The following is a 23,881-nucleotide window of genomic DNA, read 5'->3' on the forward strand; positions in this document are numbered from 1 at the left end:
ATGGGATGGCAATCACCACTCCTACAACTAGGATGGAAGCCTCAGCATTGTGAGGCTACAAGTCCCTTAGTGGACCTGCACTTGGCTGACAAGACTTCCTTGTCAGCCAAGTCTAAGGAAAAAAGAAGGTTATGCAGGTAATTAGAGGGCAGCCCAGGTGGCCAGGCGGTCCTGGTGAGGGGTCCTTGGTTCCTGTCCTAATATACTGAGAAATCAAAGCCACTGTTCCCCATTCTAGCCTTCTCTTACTCCCGTCAGAGGGCAAGTGTAGGAGCTAAGTGAAATAACGTGTAACAGGATAAAGGGGAGAAGGTGTTTCTTCTTTTGTCTGCTTGGACCCCAGCAGAGGCTCTCAATCAGCAACAGTGTCAGTTGATTTTTTTGGTCCTTTATTTTATTCTATAATAATGTATGGGCTCAAGGGATTTTGAGTTGCTTTAAGATGTATTTATTCAGCAAATATTTGCTCAGTACCTGCTGCATGCCAGACTCTGTGCTTTTTGTTTTCCTAACAGGCCTACTTTGCTTAGCTTCCTTCAGAGAGCCAGGCAGCTTCATGGAGAAACACCTAATTTCACTGTGACCTTAACTACATTACATCTCTTCTCTGTGAGATCAAGTTTTTTATCTATGAAAATGATAACCCCTGTCCTTCCTTTTCTAAAAAGGGCTCTGTGAGCCTTTAGAGAAGATTATTAATGTGAAAAGGGTTTCTGAAGTTCATAAATATTTGAGAGGGGTGGTAATATTTAACTGAAGGTGACTTTGCCTTTTAGATTGTGTGTTTAATCTGAGAACAGTACAGGTAACTGAGCATACTCTAGGCCAGTGGTCGGCAAACTCATTAGTCAACAGAGCCAAATATCAACAGTACAATTATTGAAATTTCTTTTGAGAGCCAAATTTTTTAAACTTAAACTATATAGGTAGTTACATTGTTACTAACTTAATTAGAGTACTCCTAAACTAGCCTTTGCTAAAAACGTCCTCAATCTGATTGAGGTACGTTCGCTGAGGTCGACCCCTTCCAACTCTCCCATCCACACTCGTCTTGTATACTTATTTCGTCTATCTCCTTTTGTTCATCCTCTCTATATGTCCAAACCATCTCAACATACAGGGCACCTAAAAAAATGTTTCATTTTATAATAATAAAGCCACCAACACAAAATAATTACAATTCTTAAATTGATGACAAAAATACCTGTAGGATTTGCAGCTGGTTGGAAAAATACAGGTAACTTTATGCTTCGAGTAGGTACTTTTGTCACCCGTGCGCGATTTGCAGACGCGACTAGCACTAACCACTGCACAATGAGGCTGCTGACTGACTGGCTTACTCAACTCATGCATGAATCACAGGCGCCTCCCCCGTGCTGCATATCCTGCAGCCTGCCTGCTCCGCATCTCCGGTTGCCTGACCGACCGACCGACCGACACCCCCCACTTCTTCTAACGCCACTTCTTCAAAATAGACTGGCCCAGGCCAAAAACCGACTTCTGCGCATGGGCCACGAAGTTTCAATCACACTGTACGTGCGCGCCCACACATGGTATTTTGTGGAAGAGCCACACTCAAGGGGCCAAAGAGCCCCATGTGGCTCGCGAGCCGCGGTTTGCCGACCACTGCACTAGTCATTCAGTAAACCCTCTTGAAAACTACATAGTAGAATCCACTTGACAGAAAACTCATTTTGATCCTTGGCCTCCAGCCTCTCTAAATACACCAAAGAAATTGCTACAGTCTGTAGCTGGGATCCATGTCAGGCCTTATACTGACTGCTGAGACAGGCTGGGTGATGCAGCCCTAGGCGATCAGAGAAGGCCCCTCTGATTGGCTGGCATTTCAGCAAGAAAATTGAATGAAATGAAGAAGTGAGCTTCTAAAATTTTACCACTTTGGTTGATAGTCTTTGTTAGGGTAAGAACATTGCCTTCTAATCTGAGTTTCTAAGATTTATCAAAAGCTTTTGGAATGTATTGAGATAATAATTTTTCTTGCTTGTACTGGCCTTACCTGATTTTGTTACCATAAAATTCCTTCTTTTCTCTGGAAAAGTTATAATATTATAAGCATTGTCTCCCTTTAAGGTGTTATGATGTGCTTGTAAAACCATTTTGGCTCAATGTTTTAAAATTTTTTATTGGCATTTGGGTTTGTTGTTATGTGTTTTTTTTCTGAACTATTTATCATTTTTCTAAAGGTTATGTATCTATTCAGATTTTTATAAGCTTCATCCCTCCCCATCATAGGCCATTTCACTCATCCATGCTTTTGTACATTCTCTCTCTTCTCCCAGCAGTGTCCTGTGTCCTTTTGATTTTGTTCTACCTGGATACCTTTTTGGTGTCTGTGTGTGTGTGTGTGTGTGTGTGTGTGTGTGTGTGTGTATGAAATGCTTTAACTGGTGATCTTTAACTATATTCATAATATTCTCCAACAGCCCAGCTGGTACAGCTCAGTGGATTGAGTGTAGTCCCATGCACCCGGAGGTTGCTGGTTCGATTCCCGATCAAGGCATATGCCTGGGCTGCAGGCTGGATCCCTAGTAGGGAGTGTTAAGGAGGCAGCTAATCTATGTTTCTCTTTCATCAATATGTCTATCTTTCTCGCACTTTCCCTTTCTTTCTCTGAAATCAATAAAAACATATTTTTAAAAAAAGAATATCCAAGAATATAGAATTTGATATTCTAATGAATTTTACTTTTAATTTTTTGTTTTGCGACTGAAAAATACATTTAATATTTTACATTGATCAAATTCAGGCTCCACCCTTATTTATAACCTTGGGAAACACCTAACTTCTCTTTTTTAATTGGCCTGTCTGTTAGTTATGAGTACTTACTGTCAGCTAATGCTAAATAAGTAGGTAGCAAAAGGTTTGACTTAAACAGTATAATAAGATATTCTTTATTATTTTTAGTGCAATAATTTGAACTGTCTTAAATCAATGAAATTATTTTCCATGTTTACACCTATTATTTTCCTTAATACTTTTAGAATGTATGAAACCAAATTGAAAGAATTGGAAACTGATATTGCCAAAAAAGCACAAAGTCTTACTGATCTTAAACAGCTTGTAAGACAAGCAACAAAGAGGGAACAAAAAGTTAAGAAATACACCGAAGACCTTGAGCAACAGGCAAGTAATGTAATTTTTATTTACATGATAAAATAATGTATTAAATCTCAAGCCCTTCCTTGGTATTGTCTAATATAGCTAAAAATGAACTCTTGACTAATTTCTACCCTGGAAGGCCCATCTAAGAGAATGACATCATCATTCACCCATTTGTTTAAGCCCCAAACCTTAGATCATCAGCTCCTTTTTTTCCCACACACCTCATATCTTTTTCATAAATCATGTTAGCTCAGTTTTCAAAGTCTACCCCAAATCTGACAATGTCTCAACACCTATAACACTGCCAGGCTAGTCCAAGCTGTTCTATCACACCTGAACTATTCTCATTATCTCCTAACTCAGTGATGGCAAACCTATGACACGCATGTCAGAGGTGACATGCGAACTCATTTTTTTGGTTGATTTTTCTTTGTTAAATGGCATTTAAATATATAAAATAAATATCAAAAATATAAGTCTTTGTTTTACTATGATTGCAAATATCAAAAAATTTCTATATGTGACACGGCACCAGAGTTAAGTTAGGGTTTTTCAAAATTCTGACACGCCGAGCTCAAAAGGTTCGCCATCACTGTCCTAACTGGTCTCCCTGCTTCTACTCTTGCCTTGTTTCGCCTTCTCCCTTCCCTGGTCTATTTTTTCCACATAGTTTCCAAGTAATCCTTTTGAAGCATAAAGCAAATATAGCAGTCCCATCCGTAGAATCTTCCAATGGTTCCATTATCCTGGAGTAAAACTAAAGTTCTTCTCATACCTCTAAGGACCCACATGGTCTGGCACCTGCTTTCCTCTTTAGCCTCCTCTTTACCTTCCCTTCATCCACAGTGTTCTAGCCACATTGACCTTTCAGTCCTTTGAACAAACCAAATTCATTCAAGCTTCAGGGCCTAGCTCTTGTTTCAAGTAAGATTTACCCAAATATTCCTATAGCTCACTTCCTCACTTTACATCTCTGTTAAAATGGAGGCTTAGACCTTCCCTAACCCTATAGTACCTTCCATCACTCTTTATTCTCTTACCCTGGGTTATTTTCCATCTGGTACTGTTATCACCTCACAGTACACACTCATTGTCTTTCCTCACTAAAAATATAAGGACCATGGGAACAGGGAGCAAGGGACTTTGCCTGCTTTTTTCACTCTGTGTCCTCTATGCCTTGGACAGTGCTTGGCATGTACTAGTTAATAAGTAATTGTTGAATGAACACTGAGTAGAACATGATGGATGCATGCTCATCTGTGCCTTTAAAAACCCAACTTTTAATAGTATGCTTTATTGAAAATATATCTTTATAAAATCTCATTTTCATGTCTAACTTTGTTTTCTAATTTTTCATTATGCCCAAAGATTGAGATTCTCAAACATATTCCTGAAGGTGCTGAAACAAAGCAAGGCCTTCAAAGGGAGCTTCAAGTTCTTAGGTACGTTATCTCTTCATATGACAACTCTTTTCTTTTTTACCTTTTTGTTTAACCAGGTTTACTATATCTAGAGAGTAAGATTTTTCAACCTTGCTATCTAAGAGGCTTATCAGCCTTATTTTATCCTCCTAATTCCAATCATTCTATCTTTTATATAATAGATGCTGGGAGAAAAATCACGGTAAACCAGGTCCTAATATCAGTATCGTTTGTAATGTAGTTTAAACTTTCTTAGTAGCACAGACCTTAATTTTTCAGAGGCAAATACTAACGGGTTCTGAGTAGCCTGCTCTCAGGAGCTCTTCCAGTAGGAAAACATCTCTTGAAAATAACATCAGGTCAGATGTTAAGAAAAACATGAAGACTTTTGATTCCATGATCTTTCTTTAAGAATGGTAATATTGCAGCAGGGAAAGTAAATGAATACCTTTATAAATATCAGTGAGTTCTAAGCACTGTACATTATAGTTCATAGGAAATGCCATATATTTTGTGGAACAGTGGTTTTGGTTTGTTTGTTTTTTTAATAACATTACCATTGTGCTCTAGATTAGCGAATAGTAAGCTGGAAAAAGAAAAAGAAGAATTAATCCATCAGACAGAAGTACACAAAGACCAAGGCGGAGCTGAGAGCACCGTACATGGTGATGTATTTTATAGCGTACTTATAGCATGTTAGGTAACTGACGTTTTGAATTAGGGTTTGCATTTTTTGTTTGTTCACGGGTTTCTGATAACTTTCTTCCTATAAAGTCAAATCCCAATGTAAGTTTTGTGGAGCTATCTCTTCCTCCGTGTAATATTATTCCCAACAAGCCCTTATCAAGTGCTTAAATGTTTTTTTCATTATGTTCCATTTGGTGTTACAGATTTAATCAGGATACAGTGCTGAGTGATGATTGTTGCTTCCAGTTTTTAAATATAGGTTGTTTTAAACCCTCTGACATGTTTTTCTAAATGTTATTGTAATCTTGTTAATTTAAAAACTACATAAACTGCATGTATAAGTAAAAATATTTTTTCCTTTAACAAAGTAATGTCTATCCTTCTACCCCCTTCTTTTCTCATTCAAAAGTGACCACTAGTCATCCCCCTATTCTTTTGTGCTTATGTATATATGCACATACACACATAGTGAATAGTTGATACTTATCATTTGCAGATTCTGTATTTGAGTTCACTTACTCACTAAAATGTATTTGTAACCCCAAAATCAGTACTCAAGGTATGTTGTGAAAATAGAGTAGTAAAAAATGTCAGACCCACACTTTCCCAGATGAGATCCAACAAGGTGACGCTCAGCATTCTTATTCAGCTTTCATACAGAGATGACCAGAGAATGGAGACAGTAGGGGGCAGTGCAATTTAGAGCCAGAAGCTAAGGTTCTGGGGCCAGCTGGACTAGGTTTGAATCCCAACTCTCACACTGGCTAGTGGGGCAGCCTCAGGAAAGCCACTTGGCACTCCTAAACCCTTTCTCTTTTGCAAAAAGAATCTACCAGAATGTTTCCAGGATTTAAGATTATAATCTGAGATATATGTATATGTTTAGATATAGGTATAGATTATATATCTACTATCTATATCATATATATATATATACACACACACATATATAAAATTTTCCCTTAAGAGCAATGGTTCAATATTCACTAATTCATTGTGTTGACTTTATAGACCATAACTATTGTAAATAATGAGAATCCATTATTTGAGCTGTATGTTTGATGCTTGATGGAAATGGCAAATTCTGTGCCAAAGAATTATACCAATTAATATCTGAACCACATGACTACTTCATATAGCTTATTCACATAGTCTTCTTGATACTCTGTATTAAAGCTATCATGTGGTATGAGTTGTACCAGACACTATGCTAAATCCTTTATGACCATTTTATAATTTATAATCCTGTATGGTGGGTACTCTTGTCTCCCTTTTCCTGTGATAAACAAATTTGAAGAGGTTAAGTTACCTGTCCCCAGGGCCACAACAGGTAGAAAGTGGCAGGGGCAGGATGAAACCTGAATCCAGGAAACTCCAAAGCTCCTCTTTATTTCCTGCCATTGACCAGTATGCTGCATTGCCACTCGGTGACTAAAAGTACATATAGCCTCTCTCTCAATGGTATCTCTCAAAGCAGCTAGCTTGGTGTAGTGGACTAGACACAGTAGACCAAAGACCTGGGAATGCTGTTAACAGGCAAGTTCTAAACCTGTTTCCTGAAAGGGAATTTCTGAGCCCCCATATTGTATTTCAAAGATTAAGGCTCAAAATCAAGCCTTAACTGTTATGGAAATTATATTTTAATATAAGTGGTCATTAAACTAACTTTTGAAAAGTGCTACACATTACCAAATCAATGGAATATATAGCAGCACACTGATTAAGACAATCTTCTCAATACAGCATCCCAGTGATTAAGAATCAATTCTGTAAAAAATCATTAGCACTTTCTGTAAAGGTGAGGGAAGCTTTGAAAAGTACGATTTTGCTCTGCCTTCCAAAGGAAGATGGGTTCTGCTATTTCCATGAAAAGGGTGAGGAAAATATTTCCTGTCTCCAACTTACAATTAGAGGACCCTTTCATAGGCACCTTATTAGAATATACTTCTTATCCCATTCATAAAAATGTGTTTACTGCTCATTATTTTCCTAAACTTTTTTATTGCTTTTTTAATTATACCCTTCAGTGGTTGCAAAATGACCACATGACACCATATAGGAAGTGTTTAAAGAAAATATTTTCAGAAGACAGCAATTACATCAAAAATACCATTTGCCCATTGATTCTCATTATAAAATTAGACATTAATTCTGGGGAGGAAATCCATAAATTAAAACCCTTATGCTGTTTTTGTACTTACCTTTTCCACCTAAGTATCAGGACTTATTCATGTTTGTGTTATCCATCCTGCCTAGCACGTTTTCTATATGGTAATTACACAATAATTGAGAAATGACCTACATGGACAAGCCAATGCTGCTACGTAACAGGGGCAATTTGAGCGGCTTATGGTTGTAGCTCTTTACCCAACGGTCTACTTATTCTCCTGTTGTACTTTTAGTACTTAAGTTTTCTTGGCTTTAGAATTTTTTTTTGGAAAATAAGTTTCTTCCATGTAAAAAGTTAACCTCACTCTTTACATCGAATATCTGGCAAATGTATTTTCTCTTTGCCATAAAATTATATTACCTAATAGAGGTAACATATAGTATTCACAGCCTGAAGTGTTTAATCCATAAAATGCAACATTTCCGGGCTCTACTTTCATAAGTTTTCTCCTTATTCTCTAAAACAAATCCCTTTATCTTAAAGGGATTAATCCCTTTATCTTAGAGTAGAAAAAAGCTGGGTCTAGTATATATATATATATATATTATATATATATATATATATATATAAAATGTATGTATAAATTAGAGGCCCAGTGCACGAAATTCGTGCATGGATAGGGTCTTTAGGCCTGGCTGGCGATCAGGGCCAATTGGGGCCTTCTGACTGCTGGCCAGGGCCTCCCTTCATTCCACGCCACCTCCTGGTGGTCAGAACACATCATAGTGAGTGATCAAACACCCAAGGGGACACTTTGCATATTAGCCTTTTATATATATAGATTTTTTTTTTGGCAGATCATGATCAACTAAAGGAAAAGATAAAGGATCTAGAAAGACAGCTGAAGACTTCAGATCTAGAAAAGCAGCATTTGAAGGTAATATATCTAATTATAGTATTACTAGAGGCCCGGTGCATGAATTTGTGCACCAGTGTCCCTCAGCCTGGCCTGCGGGATTCGGCCCAAACTGACTCTCCGACATCCCCCAAGGGGTCCTAGATTGCAGGAGGGTGCAGGACAGGCCAAGGGACCCCACCGATGCACAATCAGAGCCGGGGAGGGACATAGGAGGTTGGCCAGCCAGGGAGGGACCATGGGAGGGCTCCAGGGCATGTCCGGCCCACTTCGGTCAGTCCTGATGGGCCAGACCCCAGTAGCAATCCAACCGATCGGTTGGAGCATCTGCCCCCTGGTCGTCAGTGCACATCATAGCGACTAGTCGACTGTCTGCACCCTGGTGGTAAGTGCACATCATAGTGAGTGGTTGAACGGCAATAACATCATTAGCATATTACGCTTTGATTGGTTGAACGGAAGACTGGACGACCTGACACTTAGCATGTTAGGCTTGCATTATATAGGATAAATGTTTTATGAAAACAGCTGCTGAAAAGTTTTATGGTCACCATGTTTGAATTTTAAGTATGTATCATAAAAATTCCTGGGACTACATTTTATATTTGACCTTGACATTGCAAAGTCCAGTATATTCAACTGTTAAAAAAAATATATAAGAGCTACCAAAAAAACTGAGATAAAACAAATAGGATTAAAGAATAAATTTATTTTTTAATTGTCACAAATATAGAGCTCATTTTAATATTTTCGGTCACATTGCGAACAGTGTCTTTTATTTCCTTTTGAAAATCTTTTCAGGAATAGTTCCCCTCCCTTAAAAAAGATATTTGCTATGCTTTATGTCTTTCAAGAATCTGTAACTAGAATAAAAAAACATGATATGAAAGTTCACTAGCGATTATTGGCTATTCTAAAGCTCAAATTGCCTCTTCACCAGATGCATAGCTCTTAGCCAGGCAAAAAGCCCTAGAATTTCCCTGATCATAAATATATTTATAAGAAATTGACCATTATTCATTACAAATTACATATTTGTAAAGAAAATATAAATGAAGCCTAAGCTAAAGAATATTAACCAAAACAACCTTAATGCTGTGAATAGCCATGTCTTTTTGCTTGCCTCACTGAATATCTGAGAGTATGCTTTTGGAGAAAGATGAAATCCCCCTCTAATTTAAGAGCTAATAAATTTTAGACAAAGACTAGGACATAACTTACATAACAGGCCATTTGATTTGGCATTTAACAAGTTAGTTACTTATACTGCACAATAAAATCTTATTAAAATCTTAATACTTCAGTCTTTATATTTGCTATTCAGGTTACTTTGGTGCTCATGTTTATAATTAAATCTCTTTAGTTTAAGTATATTATATACTTATTGATGTCTTTTAAAGACAATATATTTCTATTAGGAGGAAATAAAAAAGCTGAAAAAAGAACTGGAAAATGTTGATCCGTCGTTTTTTGAAGAAATCGAAGATCTGAAGTATAACTACAAAGAAGAAGTGAAAAAAAATATTCTTTTAGAAGAGAAGTTAAAAAAACTTTCTGAACAATTTGGAGTTGAATTAACTAGTCCTGTTGCTGCTTCTGAACAGTTTGAAGACGAAGAGGGAAGTCCTGTCAATTTCCCTACTTATTAAGGGCCAGCTATAATTACAGTTTTTATTTAACTATTTACAAGTCTCTGTACTACATGATATCCTTTCCAATACCCTGTACCTTTACCTGAATTTGAAATTTTAGTAAATAAAGTTGTATGAAATTTTTAACACATTAGAAAAGTATATATTTGAAGATTTTTTAAAGTTATGACTATCAAGTAGGCAATGAGCTATAGTGAACTTCTGTACATTCATAATGTTTTAAGTTTTTAAATATGAGAGTAACAATTTTAATTTTTAAAATTGGGGTTTTATATTCTTACCTATTTATATATGTGTCATGGTTCTTAAATTTTATATGTATTTATAACTTGTATATGTATATCTGTGTGTATATATATATATATATATATATATATATATATATACACACACACACACAATAGGGCTGAGCCATATGTCTTGTTAAATGTCAAGCAAGATTAAATTAAACTCAGCTTAAAGTATTTAATTTTGAAAGTAAATGATCCAAAATTGTTGGTTTCCTTGTTGTCTTTAAATTACTACTCAGTTATAGTGGACAGAATCCAACCCTTTGTACAAGCTGGGGAGCTTACTATTACTTACATTTTTAAATCCAGAGGTTAAAATTCATTTGCTGATTCTAAATAAGACTTTGACTAGATATTTCCAACTGGAAAATTCATTTCTTCAAATGCTAGAAGACTTATTTCTCCATTAGTCACTGAACAATAAATAGGAACCTTGAGATATTTTCACCTTTTACACATGGCAGAATATTCAAGATTCAAGATAACACAATAAAGCTAGTTTTTAATTACATTTCCAGTCTACTCATCAAGTATTATATCTTTGAGCCTACTAAATTTCTGATGATCTATTTTTGAAAAATGATTAAATAGACACTTAGTATCAAAAGCATAGTCACGTTTGTTCAAGTTCATGTTAATAATAACAGGTTTTGAATTCATATAAGTATCTGGAATTGGCCAGCATAAACCAAGATGATGGCGATGGACCTAGAAAGAGAAAGGAAGGTATTAGCTTTAACCTGCACTTTCTTCATTACTTAAAAATATTTATTTTGTGTGCCTACCATCTTCCAGGCACTATTTAAGGCTCCACTTTATCTTACCCTTTATGTTTTTCATAGCTGCTTCTCCCCCTGACATATTACATATCTGTTTATTATCTATCTGCCCCATTAAAATGTGAGCTTCATGAAAGCAGACATTGTTCAGCTGGACTTCGTATTTCTAGTACCCGGAAACATGCCAGGAACATAAATGAGGGGCTCCAAAAAACTTAATAATAGAGTCTGTTAAGTTCAGAAGCTGACCAACTGTGGGTAGGGAGACAGTCTAACCAAAGGGACTATCATGTGACAAATTGTGTATATTTCCTCTGTAATTATTTAAGTATGGTTAGAACAGATACAATGTGGATATGTTTGGGATATGGGGGTGAAGGCAGTTCCAGAAAGTTGAGTAGGGGCCAGATCATGAAAAATCTTAATGTCATTAAACAGTTTTATGCAGGAAGTAACATTCTCATTAATTTATAAAGAATGAACAGGACAGGAATAACACTGAAAGTTAATGTTTAAGAGGGTGATATAACAACTCAAGTTATGAATCTGGGCTTAAATCCAAATTAACAACTAATTGGTTGGAGAGAAAGATACAGATTCAATAGATCAGAGTCTTTAAGAAGTGATAATTGTATGTATGAAGTAATGGAGAGTGGGGTTAAAAATGTATCTTAAGTTTTTGGCTTCAGTGAATTGTTGGAGTCAGGGGGTTGATATAACTAGGTCCAGTTTTGAACATGAATTTTAAGAACCTGTGAGAAATCAAATAATCAAGTCCAGGAGACAGACCCAAAGGGCACAAAGTATAAGATAATTCATTCTGTATATATTAACTGACCCTTGGCACTTTCTAACCAACAAACTCTATAACCAAGTAAGTTTGGGAAATGCTGGATTAAACAGGATTAAATGCTGTCATTAAAGAATGTCTCAGAGCACTAAAATGCAACATGAATTTCCAAGAAAGGAATATGTTGTATGCAGGGTTTTCCAGACATTTCTATCACTTTAGTTCTGAAGCACTTCTAGAACAACCGATGCCCCACAGAACAAGTACACTGGAAAACACTGTCATATAAGAATGGTGGCATGTGAGACGAACAAATTAAATTTCTTGAGTGCACCATCAGAATTACTGCAATTGGTAGAAAGCATTTTAGTGCCACTTTTACTCTGAGGAATATAAGAGGACATAATTCCACAAGCTGTTTTCTGCCATTACCTTGATTAAACAGCCATCATTGCAATGCCATACTATTCCTTCAATTTTACCCTCTCTGCAACCTTCAAACCAGGACAGCAGATCACTGTGCTTCAAGGTAGGTAGATTTCTTATTTGAAATGCTCCATGTGGTATAAGAAGATGTAATGGATGCTTCTTGCTTCCTAACCCTAAATGATAAAATCGTGCCATTAGCTATACAAAGGTTTTAAGAAGAATGAGAACATTTATCTTTCCAAATAAAAAAGCCTTTTAAAATATCTAAGCATAGATTTACCAACAAGTTTAGTTGGTTTCCTTGCAGAGATATATGCTAAAAGCACTTTCACTCAAAAGTGGCACTATATCCCATTAAATTTAAATTCTACCTTTGTGTACTCTATATCAGGAGTCCACAGACTATGACCTGTGGGCAAAATCTAGCCAGATGCCTGGTTTTTTATAAATAATGTTAATGGAACACAACCATACCTATTCATTTAAGTACTATCTATGGCCTGTTTCAGAGGTATGGCCCATAAAACCTAAATCTTTCCTATCTGGCCTTTTATAAAAAAGTCCACCAACCCCTGCTCTAGGCTCTACATCATTTGCCACATTCAACTATTTTTCAGTGTTTGCCAAATAGCCATGCCAAATTACTTTCTTAGCTTCTTGCTGCCAATCAGTCTGCTTCTGATCTTTATATAGGATTTTGCCATTCAAGTTGCACTGTTCTTGGGTCTGTCTTCATCCATCCCCTTGTCAACAATGTACTCCATAGTGCCCTTGGGACTTTTACTCAACTCATCATTCACTGCCAATTCTTTATTCACTTTATACTCAGCTATTAATTAATGCTACACTAATTACCTAGTCATGAAAAGCATACCATGATTTTCATTCAGCTCAGTTCACCTAAATTTTAAAAAGCAATGAAAAGTTACACTTGAGGAATTACCTTTTATACATAGTTTTATAATGTTAATATAGGAAAGAACAAGAGGCTAAACATCAACATTTTGTACTAATAAAACTATTAGGTAAATTTCTCCATGGACATAACATAAATAGCTATTATTCTAGGCCAGTGGTCAGCAAACTCGTTAGTCAACAGAGCCAAGTATCAACAGTACAACGATTGAAATTTCTTTTTAGAGCCAAATTTTTTAAACTTAATATAGGTAGGTACATTGTTATTAACTTAAATTAGGGTACTCCTAAGGCTTAGGAAGTGCCACACTCAAGGGGCCAAAGAGCCGCATGTGGCTCGCGAGCTGCAGTTTGCCAACCACGGGTCTAGGCTACTTAACTCAAGTTTATTAGTAATTTTTCTCTGTGTGTAAGTTGAACCTAGGTTCTCCTTATAAATGAATTACTATAACTACAACTGAACAGAAAAAGGCTTTACTCACCATATGGGTTTCCATTAATATTCGTTCCTATAAGCTCCAGCGTCTGTTCTAAAAGGTCTGATAGTGGCACCGCAGTTATTTCCAAAAGACCAGAATCATCAGGATGATGCTTCAGTACCAGGGCTATTTCAAATTCATAATTAACTACAGAGGAATGCCAGCAATACTGCTTGTTGTTTTTCTCCACTGGTACCCACCCTATCATTTAAAGAAAAAAAGTGGGGGTTTTTGGCATTGTCTTTCTCTGCATTGAGACAAGGTAATTTTAATTTTTGTTGTAAATTTTCCGTATTTTCTGGATATAGTATTACAGAGTCACTTTTAAATTCAGTAGAAATAACAGTTTTACTACTTTTTAAATCATAATAATTTTTTAAATTATAAGGTTTCATTTTGATTCTGTTGAGAAATTAACTTGATTATTCACTATAGAGCACTCAGCATTTTTACTAGAAAACTTTTCAATAAGAATTGAGCACCATTTTAAGACACAGAATTAAAATACTTTTTTAAAATTAAGTTTTCTCTCTACCTTCTCTCATTTCAGGGACAAGAGACATATGCACTTAACTGTTGTACAATTTATTGTACTGTCTCCATATTTACTGAAAAATGTTTGATTCACACTATTGACTGTTACTACTTTTCCCATCCTAACTTCAGTTGCTAGAATAGAGTTCCTCATTGTGCCTGCTATGACATACACCACTGTGGCCATCATATCTGTGGCTGTCGTTACCCAAGGTTACTATAATAACCTTTTTCTTGGTATACTAGTCTCCAGGAAACCCCCCCCCTCCATTTTTATATTAGTTCCATTAAAAAAAATGTAAATTGATAATCTTCATGACAAACTTCAAATTCCTTTAGAAGGAATACAAACCTTTTAAGATCTGAGCCCATTCCACATCTCCAGCCTCAAATTTTAAAATTGCCTCAAATGTCATACACTTAAACATTCCAGCCAAAATAAAGTGTTCAATAAAATTTCCAAAAGACTCCAGGGGAGTTTGCCTAAGTAGACCCTCCCCCTTCCTTTTAGCTAATGTTCTGGTTCTTAAGCTTCAGTACAGATGTCACTCCCCTTACTAGTAAACCTCCTCTAGCCACCACACATTGGAATATGAATTTTTCCTCTTTCTCCAACTGTATAACCTGTATACCTTTTCCTTTTGATTCTTAAATCATACTGTTATTGATGGATTTCCCCTCATGTCTACAAGATCTTTGAGGATCAGGGTTCTGATCCTCATTTTGTATTACCAGAACCTAAGAGTACTTTGCACCTTACAGGTACTCGAGATATGCCTGTTAACCTGAACCTTAATTTGGGGTATCTTTCTACTCAGCACACTTCTGCAAAAATTTTCCCTTCTCTAGTAAAACTATTTGTGGGATATTTATTTTCACCTCCCTTAATTAAAATAGTCTTCTAGGACCTTTGCAAAAAATATAGACATTATTATCCCCAATTTAAAAAAATGAAGGCTTAATATCTCATTTCAGAAAAGATGAATTATATCATCTATCCTGACAACTTTAGGGCTATTTCCACTCAACACTTTATTTTCACAGACTACAGGTAGTAAACTGTCCATCTTAGGATTCTAATCCTGAGAGGACATTCTCTGTATGAAACATCTTTGGTATAACTTACTTAACATAAATTAGACTCAAATTTTGTGCTGAACAGATAAATACTATGAAAAAACAGATTAAAGTTAGATTCCATAATTTCTGATCAAATGGATCTTTTGTTCTTTATACTAGTAAACACAAAACTGCATTTTAGAAGAGATTTCATGATACCAGGAATGTGTCCATTTTCATCAGGCATCGGATTTCCATTTAATTGTTCAATTTCCTTCGCTGGTATCCAGCACTCTGGAACAGGTTTGAAGTCCTCCTCGACATTCCAAAAAAATTCTAAAAGAATCAGATAATCTTATATGTGGCAGTACTTTTAAAAATATAAAATGCCGCAAAATTTGAAGTGGGAATAGCTAATAAACCCCATAATATCAGGTATCATATAATTATTCTCCATTCATTATCACCACAATCTGACAATACTTCTCAGGGTTAGGGTACTAACACTTCTGCTGTACAATTTTGGATACACCACCATTTGCAGATACAGGGTAACAGTCTAACTCAGTGGTTCTCAACCTTCCTAATGCCGCGAACCTTTAATACAGTTCCTCATGTTGTGGTGACCCCCAATTTCATTGTTACAAATTGAACATAATTAAAGCAGAGTGATTAATCACAAAAACAATATGTAATTATATATGTGTTTTCCGATGGTCTTAGGCAACCCCTGTGAAAGGATCGTTCGACCCCCAAAGGGGTCGCAACCCACAGGTTGAGAACCGCTGATCTAACTAAAGTAACCAATGTTCCTGTATGTGTAGATTTATGATGAATTTTTAATGCACTATGAGTACATATATAGGTAGGTTATATATATGAGTGAGTAGATATGCAGTGATGAGTACCTATCAACTTATATATTTAGAGGCATTTTAATTTAATAATTAAAAATATTAATAATCCTTTAAGATTTTTTCCTGATTTATAAAATTACATGGTTGTCTCTTAGGCAGACAAAATCAAAATGTATTTCTCATTATAATATATATATAGTAATTTGTATGTTTTAATAAAATTGACTTATGATAATGAAGCGTCACAGAAATGTTAGAAAGACATTTAAAAATACTTTTCCGGGAAATTCTTTTACATAGAACAATATTTAATTCTAATTTTCTTTTTCCCCCAAAGTACTTAAATTGTATATAAGGCTACAATGTATAGAAACAACACAGCAAAAAATAACTCACACATTTCAGCTAATTAAATCATGAAAGGCTGAAGAAGAAAAAGACCTACTAACCTTTTGAGTTCTGTTTTGAATGTAGAAAATTTTTAAACCTTTTTTCAGCTAGTTTGTTAGGTTTTCTATCTAATCGAGCCCACAGATATGGCTGACCTGAATAAATAATAAAAGGAAAAGAAAAATATTAGGAGGAAAACTTACCTCAAAAGAAATTTCAGAATAAAATTTTCAATAAATAGTAGGGTCACCCTCTCCAAGAGAAGCAACCCTAGAAGACAAACTGAAATAAGCAGACCAGACAGACACATACTATCTAGCGATACCTGATATTGTAAGAAGACTCAAGTTTTGGTTAAAGAATGATGGGAAAGCCCAGCAGGCATGGCTCCATGATTGGACGGCGACCTATGAACCAGGAGGTCACGGTGGATTCCCGGTCAGGACACATGCCCTGGTAGTGGGCTAGATCCCCAGGGTGTGGCGTGCAAGAAGCGGCTGATCAGTGATTCTCTCTCATCACTGATGTTCCCATCTCTCTCTCCCTCTCCCTTCCTCTCTGAAATCAATAAGAATATATTTAAAAAAAAAATAATGATGGGGATGAGATAAAAAGTAAGTATGTGACCCTTTTATAAGGCCATATTTTATTATAACTAGCATTTGTGAGAAACTGAAGCTACCTCTATACTAGAGATATGACAGGGAGACTAATGAGTTGCACCTGGTCTCGGTGAGACTCCTGGAGGACTCTGCTACTGAGGCTGTTCAGTTAGCAGGATGATGCTTTTGTGACCAGCAAAACACAGAAATCCCCAGCTGGGACTCTATTTTGGATTCCCTGTTTTAAAGTTGTTCCCTGTACACATCAGGGATTCCTGATTTGAGAGTGTCCTGATGGAGCCTGGGGTAGGTGGGTGGGGGTGGGGAGATGGGGGTGGGGTGGGGGGGAGACAACAGTTTTCACCTGACCTCTCCTGACCCTTTGCTGTAAGAAGGTTTAGGTTGTGAGGCACATCCTTACTTTTAATTTTTAATACCCTTGCTATATTATGGACCTTCCACCTGTAATAAACTGTGAGCTGTAAGCACTGTCATTACTAAGTTTTCTTTAGCAAACCTTATTCAACTGCTACCATTATACATAATCCCACATAATGATGCACAGTGAAGTTTCTTAATATTAATAGAGAAGAACTTGATTAAAATTATATTGTCATTTCTGGTTGAATGGACCTTTGTTCTTTTTACTAGTAAACACACAAAAAAATTGTTCTTTAAGATCATTACTATAAAAACAAACAAACAGAAAATAACAAGTATTGGTGAGGATGTGGAAAAATCGGAAATGTGCATTGGCAGGAATACAATTGGTGCAATTTCTATGGAAAACAGAATGAAAGTTCCTCAAAAAAATTAAAAATAGAATTATATGATTTAACAATTCCACTTCTGGATATATACACAACAGAACTGGACGCAGGGTCTGAAAGAGGTATTTTTTACACCATGTTCACAGCAGCATTGTTCATAAGAGCCAAAAGGTGGAAGCTGCCCAAGTGTACATTCATGGATGAGTGGATGGATGTGGTATATACATATAATGGGATACTATCCAGTCTTAAAAAAAGGAAATTCTGACATATACTATAAAACACAGGTGAACTTCAAGGTGTTATGCTAAGTGAAATAAGTCAGTCACAAAAAAAGACAAAAAACTGTACGATTCCAGTATTTGTACTGGAGGTACCCACAGTAGTCAAAATCATACAAAATAGAATGTTGGTTGGCAAGGACTGGAGGGAGAGGAAATGGTGAGATGTTTAATGGGTACAAATTTTCAGTTCTGGAAGATGATAAGAGTTCTGGTGAAAATAGTAGCACAAGGCAAACTGTATACACCACTGAAGTGTATACTTGAAAATGGTTAAGGTGGTAAAATTTTATGTTATGTGTATTTTACCATAATTAAAAATGAAAAAAAAACCAAAACATTTCAGAAGGGATTTCCTGATACCAGAAATATAATCAATTTTCATTTAACTGTCCTATCTCTCTTGCTTGAATTGAGAGGTAATTTTACCATCCAAAAGAAATTAAAAAAAATTATTTCTCTTTCAATTTGAATTTCTACTTTTTTCCAAGTACATTAAAATAAAATAAATCAGAGACATTGTCAATATTAGCGAAAACAATGAATCAGCACTGGGATCAGCTTTAAGGTCAGACAAACCTAGGTTCTATTACCAGTTTATCCATTCATTAATTATATGGTACTAGAGGCCCGATGAATGAAATTCATGCGGGGCAGTGGGAATCCCCCAGACTGGCCTGCAACCTCTCGCAATCCGGGACCCTTTGGGGGATTACAACTGCTGGTTTAGGCCCGATCAGTTCTAAACTGGCAGTCAGACATCCCTCTCGCAATCTGGGACCCCTTGCTCCTAACTGCCCACCTGCTCGCTCCTTACCGCTTGGTTCGCAGCTCCTTAGCGCTGCTATGGAGGCGGGAGAGATTCCTGCCACTGCTGCTGCGCTCGCCAGCCGTGAGCCCAGCTTCTGGCTGAGCAGCGCTTCCCCTGTGGGAATGCACTGACCACCGGGGACAGTTCCTGCATTGAGATCTGCCCCCTGGTGGTCAGTGTGCATCATAGCGACTGGTCATTCTGGCCATTCCACCATAAGGGTCGCTGGGCTTTTATATATATAGATTGGATAAATTACTTAAGTTCTCTGAGCCTGTTTTCATACCTGTGAAATGGAGAGCTTAATGTATAAATTAGAGATAATATGTATAAAGCAATTATCAAACTGGATGGCCCTTAGTGAGTTTTAAGTAATAAATATTTGTAGAAGTTTTATTTTACCTTTGTAAGTAGTAACATAACAACATGTTCCATCCACTTTTTCTGTTGGAATTGCACTGTATATATCTGCATCTAATGCCTTGTGACTTACAGTTTCAGTTGCCAAAACTTTAAATGTCTTAAAAAAGAGAGAGAGAAAACTGTTTTAACAGACAGCATCTACACCCTCATACATACTCTCACCTGGAATGTCCTTATAATTTCACTAGTTCTAAGGAGCAGTCTGTTTATCCTTAAGACAATTTAAAAATATTTTGTCCATGAGGTTCTTAGGAATCATTCCCTCGTTTCTGATATCACAGCAATACCCGTTTTTCTTTTTTTGGTTAATAAAACCAAAGGATATTTTTTCCAGTGCTTTTTAGAGCAAGTGAAAGGGAGGGAGGAAGGGAAGGGGAGAAAGAGAGAAGCATCAATTCGTTGTCTCCCATACCCATCTGACCCCGGCTGAGACGGAATCTGCAAACCAGGTAAGTCCCTTGACTGGGAATCAAACCAAAGACCCTTTGGTGTGCAGGCCAACCCTCTAACCAAGGAGTCACGCCAGTCTGGGCAATACCTGGCCTCCCACACAGATTATTAATTGTTCACGTTTCTTTATCCACTATGATGAGCTTGACACCAGGAACTATGTCCTATGCAGGGCTGCATTCTTAGCAAAGGTGTTCAGTATGTTTAATCACTTGACAATTACAGTGGGGCCTTGACTTACAAGTGTCCCAAATAATGAGTTTTTCGAGATACGAGCCGTCTCTCGGCCGATTTTTTGCTTTGAGTTGCGAGCTAAAATTCGGGTTACGAGCCAGCTTCAGATACCCCACCGCCAGTTGGCGCAGCGAACGTCACAGTGAACGCCACATCAGCCCAGCATCACGTCTCACTCGTTCACAATTGATTTGACATACGAGTCATCTGAGTTACGAGCTCCGTCACAGAACGAATTAAACTCGTAAGTCAAGGCCCCACTGTATTTGCTAAATACCTCCTGAGGGCTAAGTATTGTTTTTGGCCCTGGGAAATATAGAGGTGAACAAAAAAGTACCTGTCTTTGGTGGAACTTCATTTTAAGGAGGGAGACAACAGTAATAAAATGCAAAACACAATGCTAGGTCTGATTAAGTGCTAAAGAGAAAAACAAGCAGGGGACCTTTCAGCGTTATTAGGAGTAAACGGCACATTTATGACTTTTCTACTATCAGGAAGACTAGCCAAGAGCATCAAGAATGGAGGAAAAAAACTGTTTCTAGGGTTCCTACCAACTCTTCATGTGTCATTTTTCATTTCTGAGAAAGGTTTATGCCACTGTTTCAGTCTAAATTATTTGATGTAACATTCATCTTACATAATGTGAAAAAACACTGCACAATGTAAACACTGCATTCATGTGTGGCTGACATCGATTTGTTGTTCCACCCATCTATGCTTTCATTGGTTGGTTCTTGTATGTGCATATGTGCTCTGACCAGGGAATCAAACCTGCATCTCTGGTGTAAGACATTCTAACCAACTAAGAAGCTACCTAGCCAGGGCCTGATTTAGTTCTCTTAAGATAAAAGTAAATGGGGAGTTTATTACTAATTTATGACATAAGTATCAGAGGATATCAATCTAACCTGTGGTGGTAGAACCGAGGTCTGGCCCAGTCGTGTGCATTTATGTCTACATTTATCAAAGATCCTACAGAAGAGATCACTGTGCCGGTGGAGCTCGATTACAAACATCCCTTCCATAATACAGTACCTACCACCGTAGACATCTCCGAAGGACAAATAGGATAAAAAGGGGCACACAAAGCTCTCCTTCTTTACTGCCATTAAAGACTGTAAACTAAGGCATGTCTGGATAAGAACTAAGTCAGTAGAGTGATCCTCTACAATTTTGGGGTAGGGTTAATGTCACAGAGATCTGATTCAAAAAATTAAAAATTCTGGAGGTTATCTCAGTAGAGTACACAGCAAAACTAGAGACAGAATTGTGCCTGGAGTGCTCGCAGGATAAAATATAGACTTTGCTAGAGCAGAGACTTCACTTTAAGTGATTAGAGAGTAGACTGACTGGGCCGGATGAACAGGAAGCGTTGAATTATAGTTAAGGATTTGTATACTATGCTGTAATTAATACTGTAAGCAATGCTATAAACTACTCTTAATTGCAGAGGGAAGAAGAAGGGGCTCATTTTTCCTGGTGGGGGAAACTCTCACAAACTACACTCCCCGCCCCACCTACCAAGTTGAGGATCACAGCTTGAGTGAACCATTATTCAGGATGACAGTGTTTCGCATAGATTGGGTTTGTTAGGAGTTAAAAAATAAAAGCTTGACAACCCCTGCTACAGACATGTAGTAGTAACGGTGAGGTTTGAACTAGAAAAAAAGCGTAATGGTGATCATTCCTGGGGCAAGAACAATTAGGTAGTTCATAATACATAAACATATTAAGACTATTAACAAGTGATGACAGTGGGAAGCAGACTAGAAAGAGAGGTTATACGTAAAAAGCATCAAGGTGAATGGAAAACTGGCACGAAATGACTCCAGGGTTCATTCTTCAATCCAACAGATGTTTATCCAGTGCCCACCATGGGGCCGGAAATAACAAGGCAGTGTCGGCCTCAAAGGTCCTTTAGTCTGGAACACAGGAAGGCCGGTGGGAATACTGTCAGGGGGCTGGCTGGCGGTCCATGAGCAGGCAGCGCCCAACTGATACCTGGGGGTTCTGCTACCAAGGCTCTGCTATACACTAAGGCATGATCCTCATACAGATGAGGCATGGCAGCAACCATCTCGGGTAAAAACTGCTGTTTAATATTTTAACCCTGGTGTTCTGGCTTCTGTAATTATTCGCTTGCTAAAATAATAGAAAAGTTATTTTGATTTTCTGAACTCATATAAGTTATCCCATTTGATTGAATACTCCATTGATTGTGGTTTGAATACCCCATTGATTGTAGTATTACTGGTCTTTCAAAACACATTCCTCTCTGCACCTGGAGACCAGGACAGCACAATTACTCTAAATGGCCTCAGTGGCTCCATATAATGCGTTTCCGTTGACTCAGTGGTCCCAAGACCTGAAACTATAATTAATCTTTGTGGATAACTAACTTGCTCAATCCAAGCTTCTGTAACAAACTGCTTTTTGCAAACCAGGTTCCTCATTCCAAACCTAGAGATGTAATCGATACCTTTGTGACATTTGCCTATATAAGTCTGATGTTGCGGCCAAGGGGGCACTGCGAGATTTGGAGCTGCTTCTCCCTCGCAGTCGCCGGCTTTATTGATTGATCAATGACGCACTGATTTGATACTGCGCCCTGTGCGTCACTGGTGGGGACATTACAACACAGGTTACTCACCGGATACATCAGTATTTACTAAAAACGCTCTAGGTGTCAAACTCGGTCCTGAGAGAATAGCAAACCTTGAGATGGGAACCCCAAAACTGGAATTAAGTAGGTAATTGCTGGGACAAGAGTCTGATCTTTAGTGACCAAACTAGGCTGGTTAGACCCGGTAAAATAAAGCAAGTCTTCTAAAAACGCCACGCGGTCACCATCCTCTTGAAAAGAGGTAAGGCTTGCACCGCGGTGATTATGTGAACACTGAAGGAGTTTTCCCCGAAAGTAGTAACCTGCGAAGGAAGGAGTATGATTAAGATGTGGGGTTCCCATTCACACGCGAGGGCAAGTGTGAATCGCCTGACCAGAAAAACTCCCTTGCAGAGTCCCCCCTTGCAACACAGAAGGTCCAAAGATGTGGAGCTCGGACCCCACACCTCCCCAGGGAAACGTGCAGGAAGACGCCAGCCCACAGGGCGGCTCCACTGCGTCCGAGCGCCCTCCCGCTCCCGGGGCAGAAACGCAGCCGCGCCGCGGGGAGAAGCGCGCCGCCGCCCCCGCTACCTGATGCTCCCTTTTGGTGGAGGGCTCCTCTTTCACCTCCGTCACAAACACGCACGGCATTTTCCGCTGCACGGAGCCCAGGCGCCTCATGGCGGGCACGACGCGCAATGCGAGTGGAAAGCGTGCCTCGGAACAGCGACGGGTCCCCGCGGGGAGAGGCGGCAGCAATCGCGCTCACGCCACACACTCCTCACGCCCAGGCGCAGCGGCGGCGGCCGTGACCACCTACTGAGCGTGAGGCGGGGACGTGCGCCGGAAGCGTACCTGGCCGCGTTGCCTTCTGGGAGTTGTAGTGCTGGAGCCGAGACACCGCCCCCTGCTCTCCCAAGTGTTTCTTCCCGGGTTCTTGAAAAAACAAAGATCCGTTTGTGGGATGTGTGTACTTAACTACACAAAGTAACCGACGATATTTATGATAATTAAATAATATCAAGTTTATAAGTAACGAATCATTTCAATGGCGATTTAACACCGTTCTGATGAAACCTACTTACCTGTTCTCTTTAATAAGTTCCTGGGGGAAGCACTGTAGAAGACTAGAAATATCCAGAGACATCCCAAAGCCGAACGAAAACTGATTTCCCAGTAAGAACGTTAAAAAAATGCTATAATTAAAACACCTGGGGCAACATAAATAATTACCATTTGGATTACCCCTCGATTTGAACCGTAATGTGGTCAGA

General features: G+C 38.0%; 2 protein-coding genes across 10 annotated transcripts in view; one reads left to right on the plus strand and one right to left on the minus strand.

The window, feature by feature from the left end:
* Positions 1 to 9,931, plus strand: part of CEP290 (centrosomal protein 290) — a 118,124-nt gene extending 108,193 nt beyond the window's left edge. For all 7 annotated transcript variants that reach the window (XM_036301405.1, XM_036301407.1, XM_036301406.1 and 4 more), the window contains 5 exons: positions 3,003 to 3,144; positions 4,492 to 4,565; positions 5,115 to 5,209; positions 8,199 to 8,278; positions 9,676 to 9,931. In XM_036301405.1, the coding sequence (XP_036157298.1) occupies positions 3,003 to 3,144; positions 4,492 to 4,565; positions 5,115 to 5,209; positions 8,199 to 8,278; positions 9,676 to 9,906 (622 nt within the window). In that variant the 3' untranslated portion in view covers positions 9,907 to 9,931. The remainder of the gene's footprint in view (positions 1 to 3,002; positions 3,145 to 4,491; positions 4,566 to 5,114; positions 5,210 to 8,198; positions 8,279 to 9,675) is intronic.
* CUNH12orf29 (chromosome unknown C12orf29 homolog) lies at positions 8,947 to 23,425 on the minus strand. 3 transcript variants are annotated; one of them, XM_036301421.1, is made up of 8 exons: positions 23,199 to 23,414; positions 22,653 to 22,927; positions 19,298 to 19,415; positions 16,491 to 16,586; positions 15,404 to 15,520; positions 13,595 to 13,792; positions 12,201 to 12,370; positions 8,947 to 10,907 (listed from the first exon to the last, which is right to left on the minus strand). In XM_036301421.1, the coding sequence occupies exons 2-8, from the start codon at positions 22,659 to 22,661 to the stop codon at positions 10,719 to 10,721; spliced, it is 897 nt and encodes a 298-aa protein (XP_036157314.1). In that variant the 5' UTR covers positions 22,662 to 22,927; positions 23,199 to 23,414; the 3' UTR covers positions 8,947 to 10,718. The 3 variants fall into 3 exon arrangements, with proteins under 3 accessions (XP_036157314.1, XP_036157313.1, XP_036157312.1); XM_036301420.1 differs by lacking the exon at positions 22,653 to 22,927 and having other exon boundaries at positions 23,235 to 23,425; XM_036301419.1 differs by lacking the exon at positions 22,653 to 22,927 and having other exon boundaries at positions 23,199 to 23,425.
* Between the last annotated feature and the right edge of the window lie 456 nt (positions 23,426 to 23,881).

Source organism: Myotis myotis, unplaced genomic scaffold (assembly GCF_014108235.1).
Source record: "Myotis myotis isolate mMyoMyo1 unplaced genomic scaffold, mMyoMyo1.p scaffold_m19_p_3, whole genome shotgun sequence".
Lineage (NCBI taxonomy): Eukaryota > Metazoa > Chordata > Mammalia > Chiroptera > Vespertilionidae > Myotis > Myotis myotis.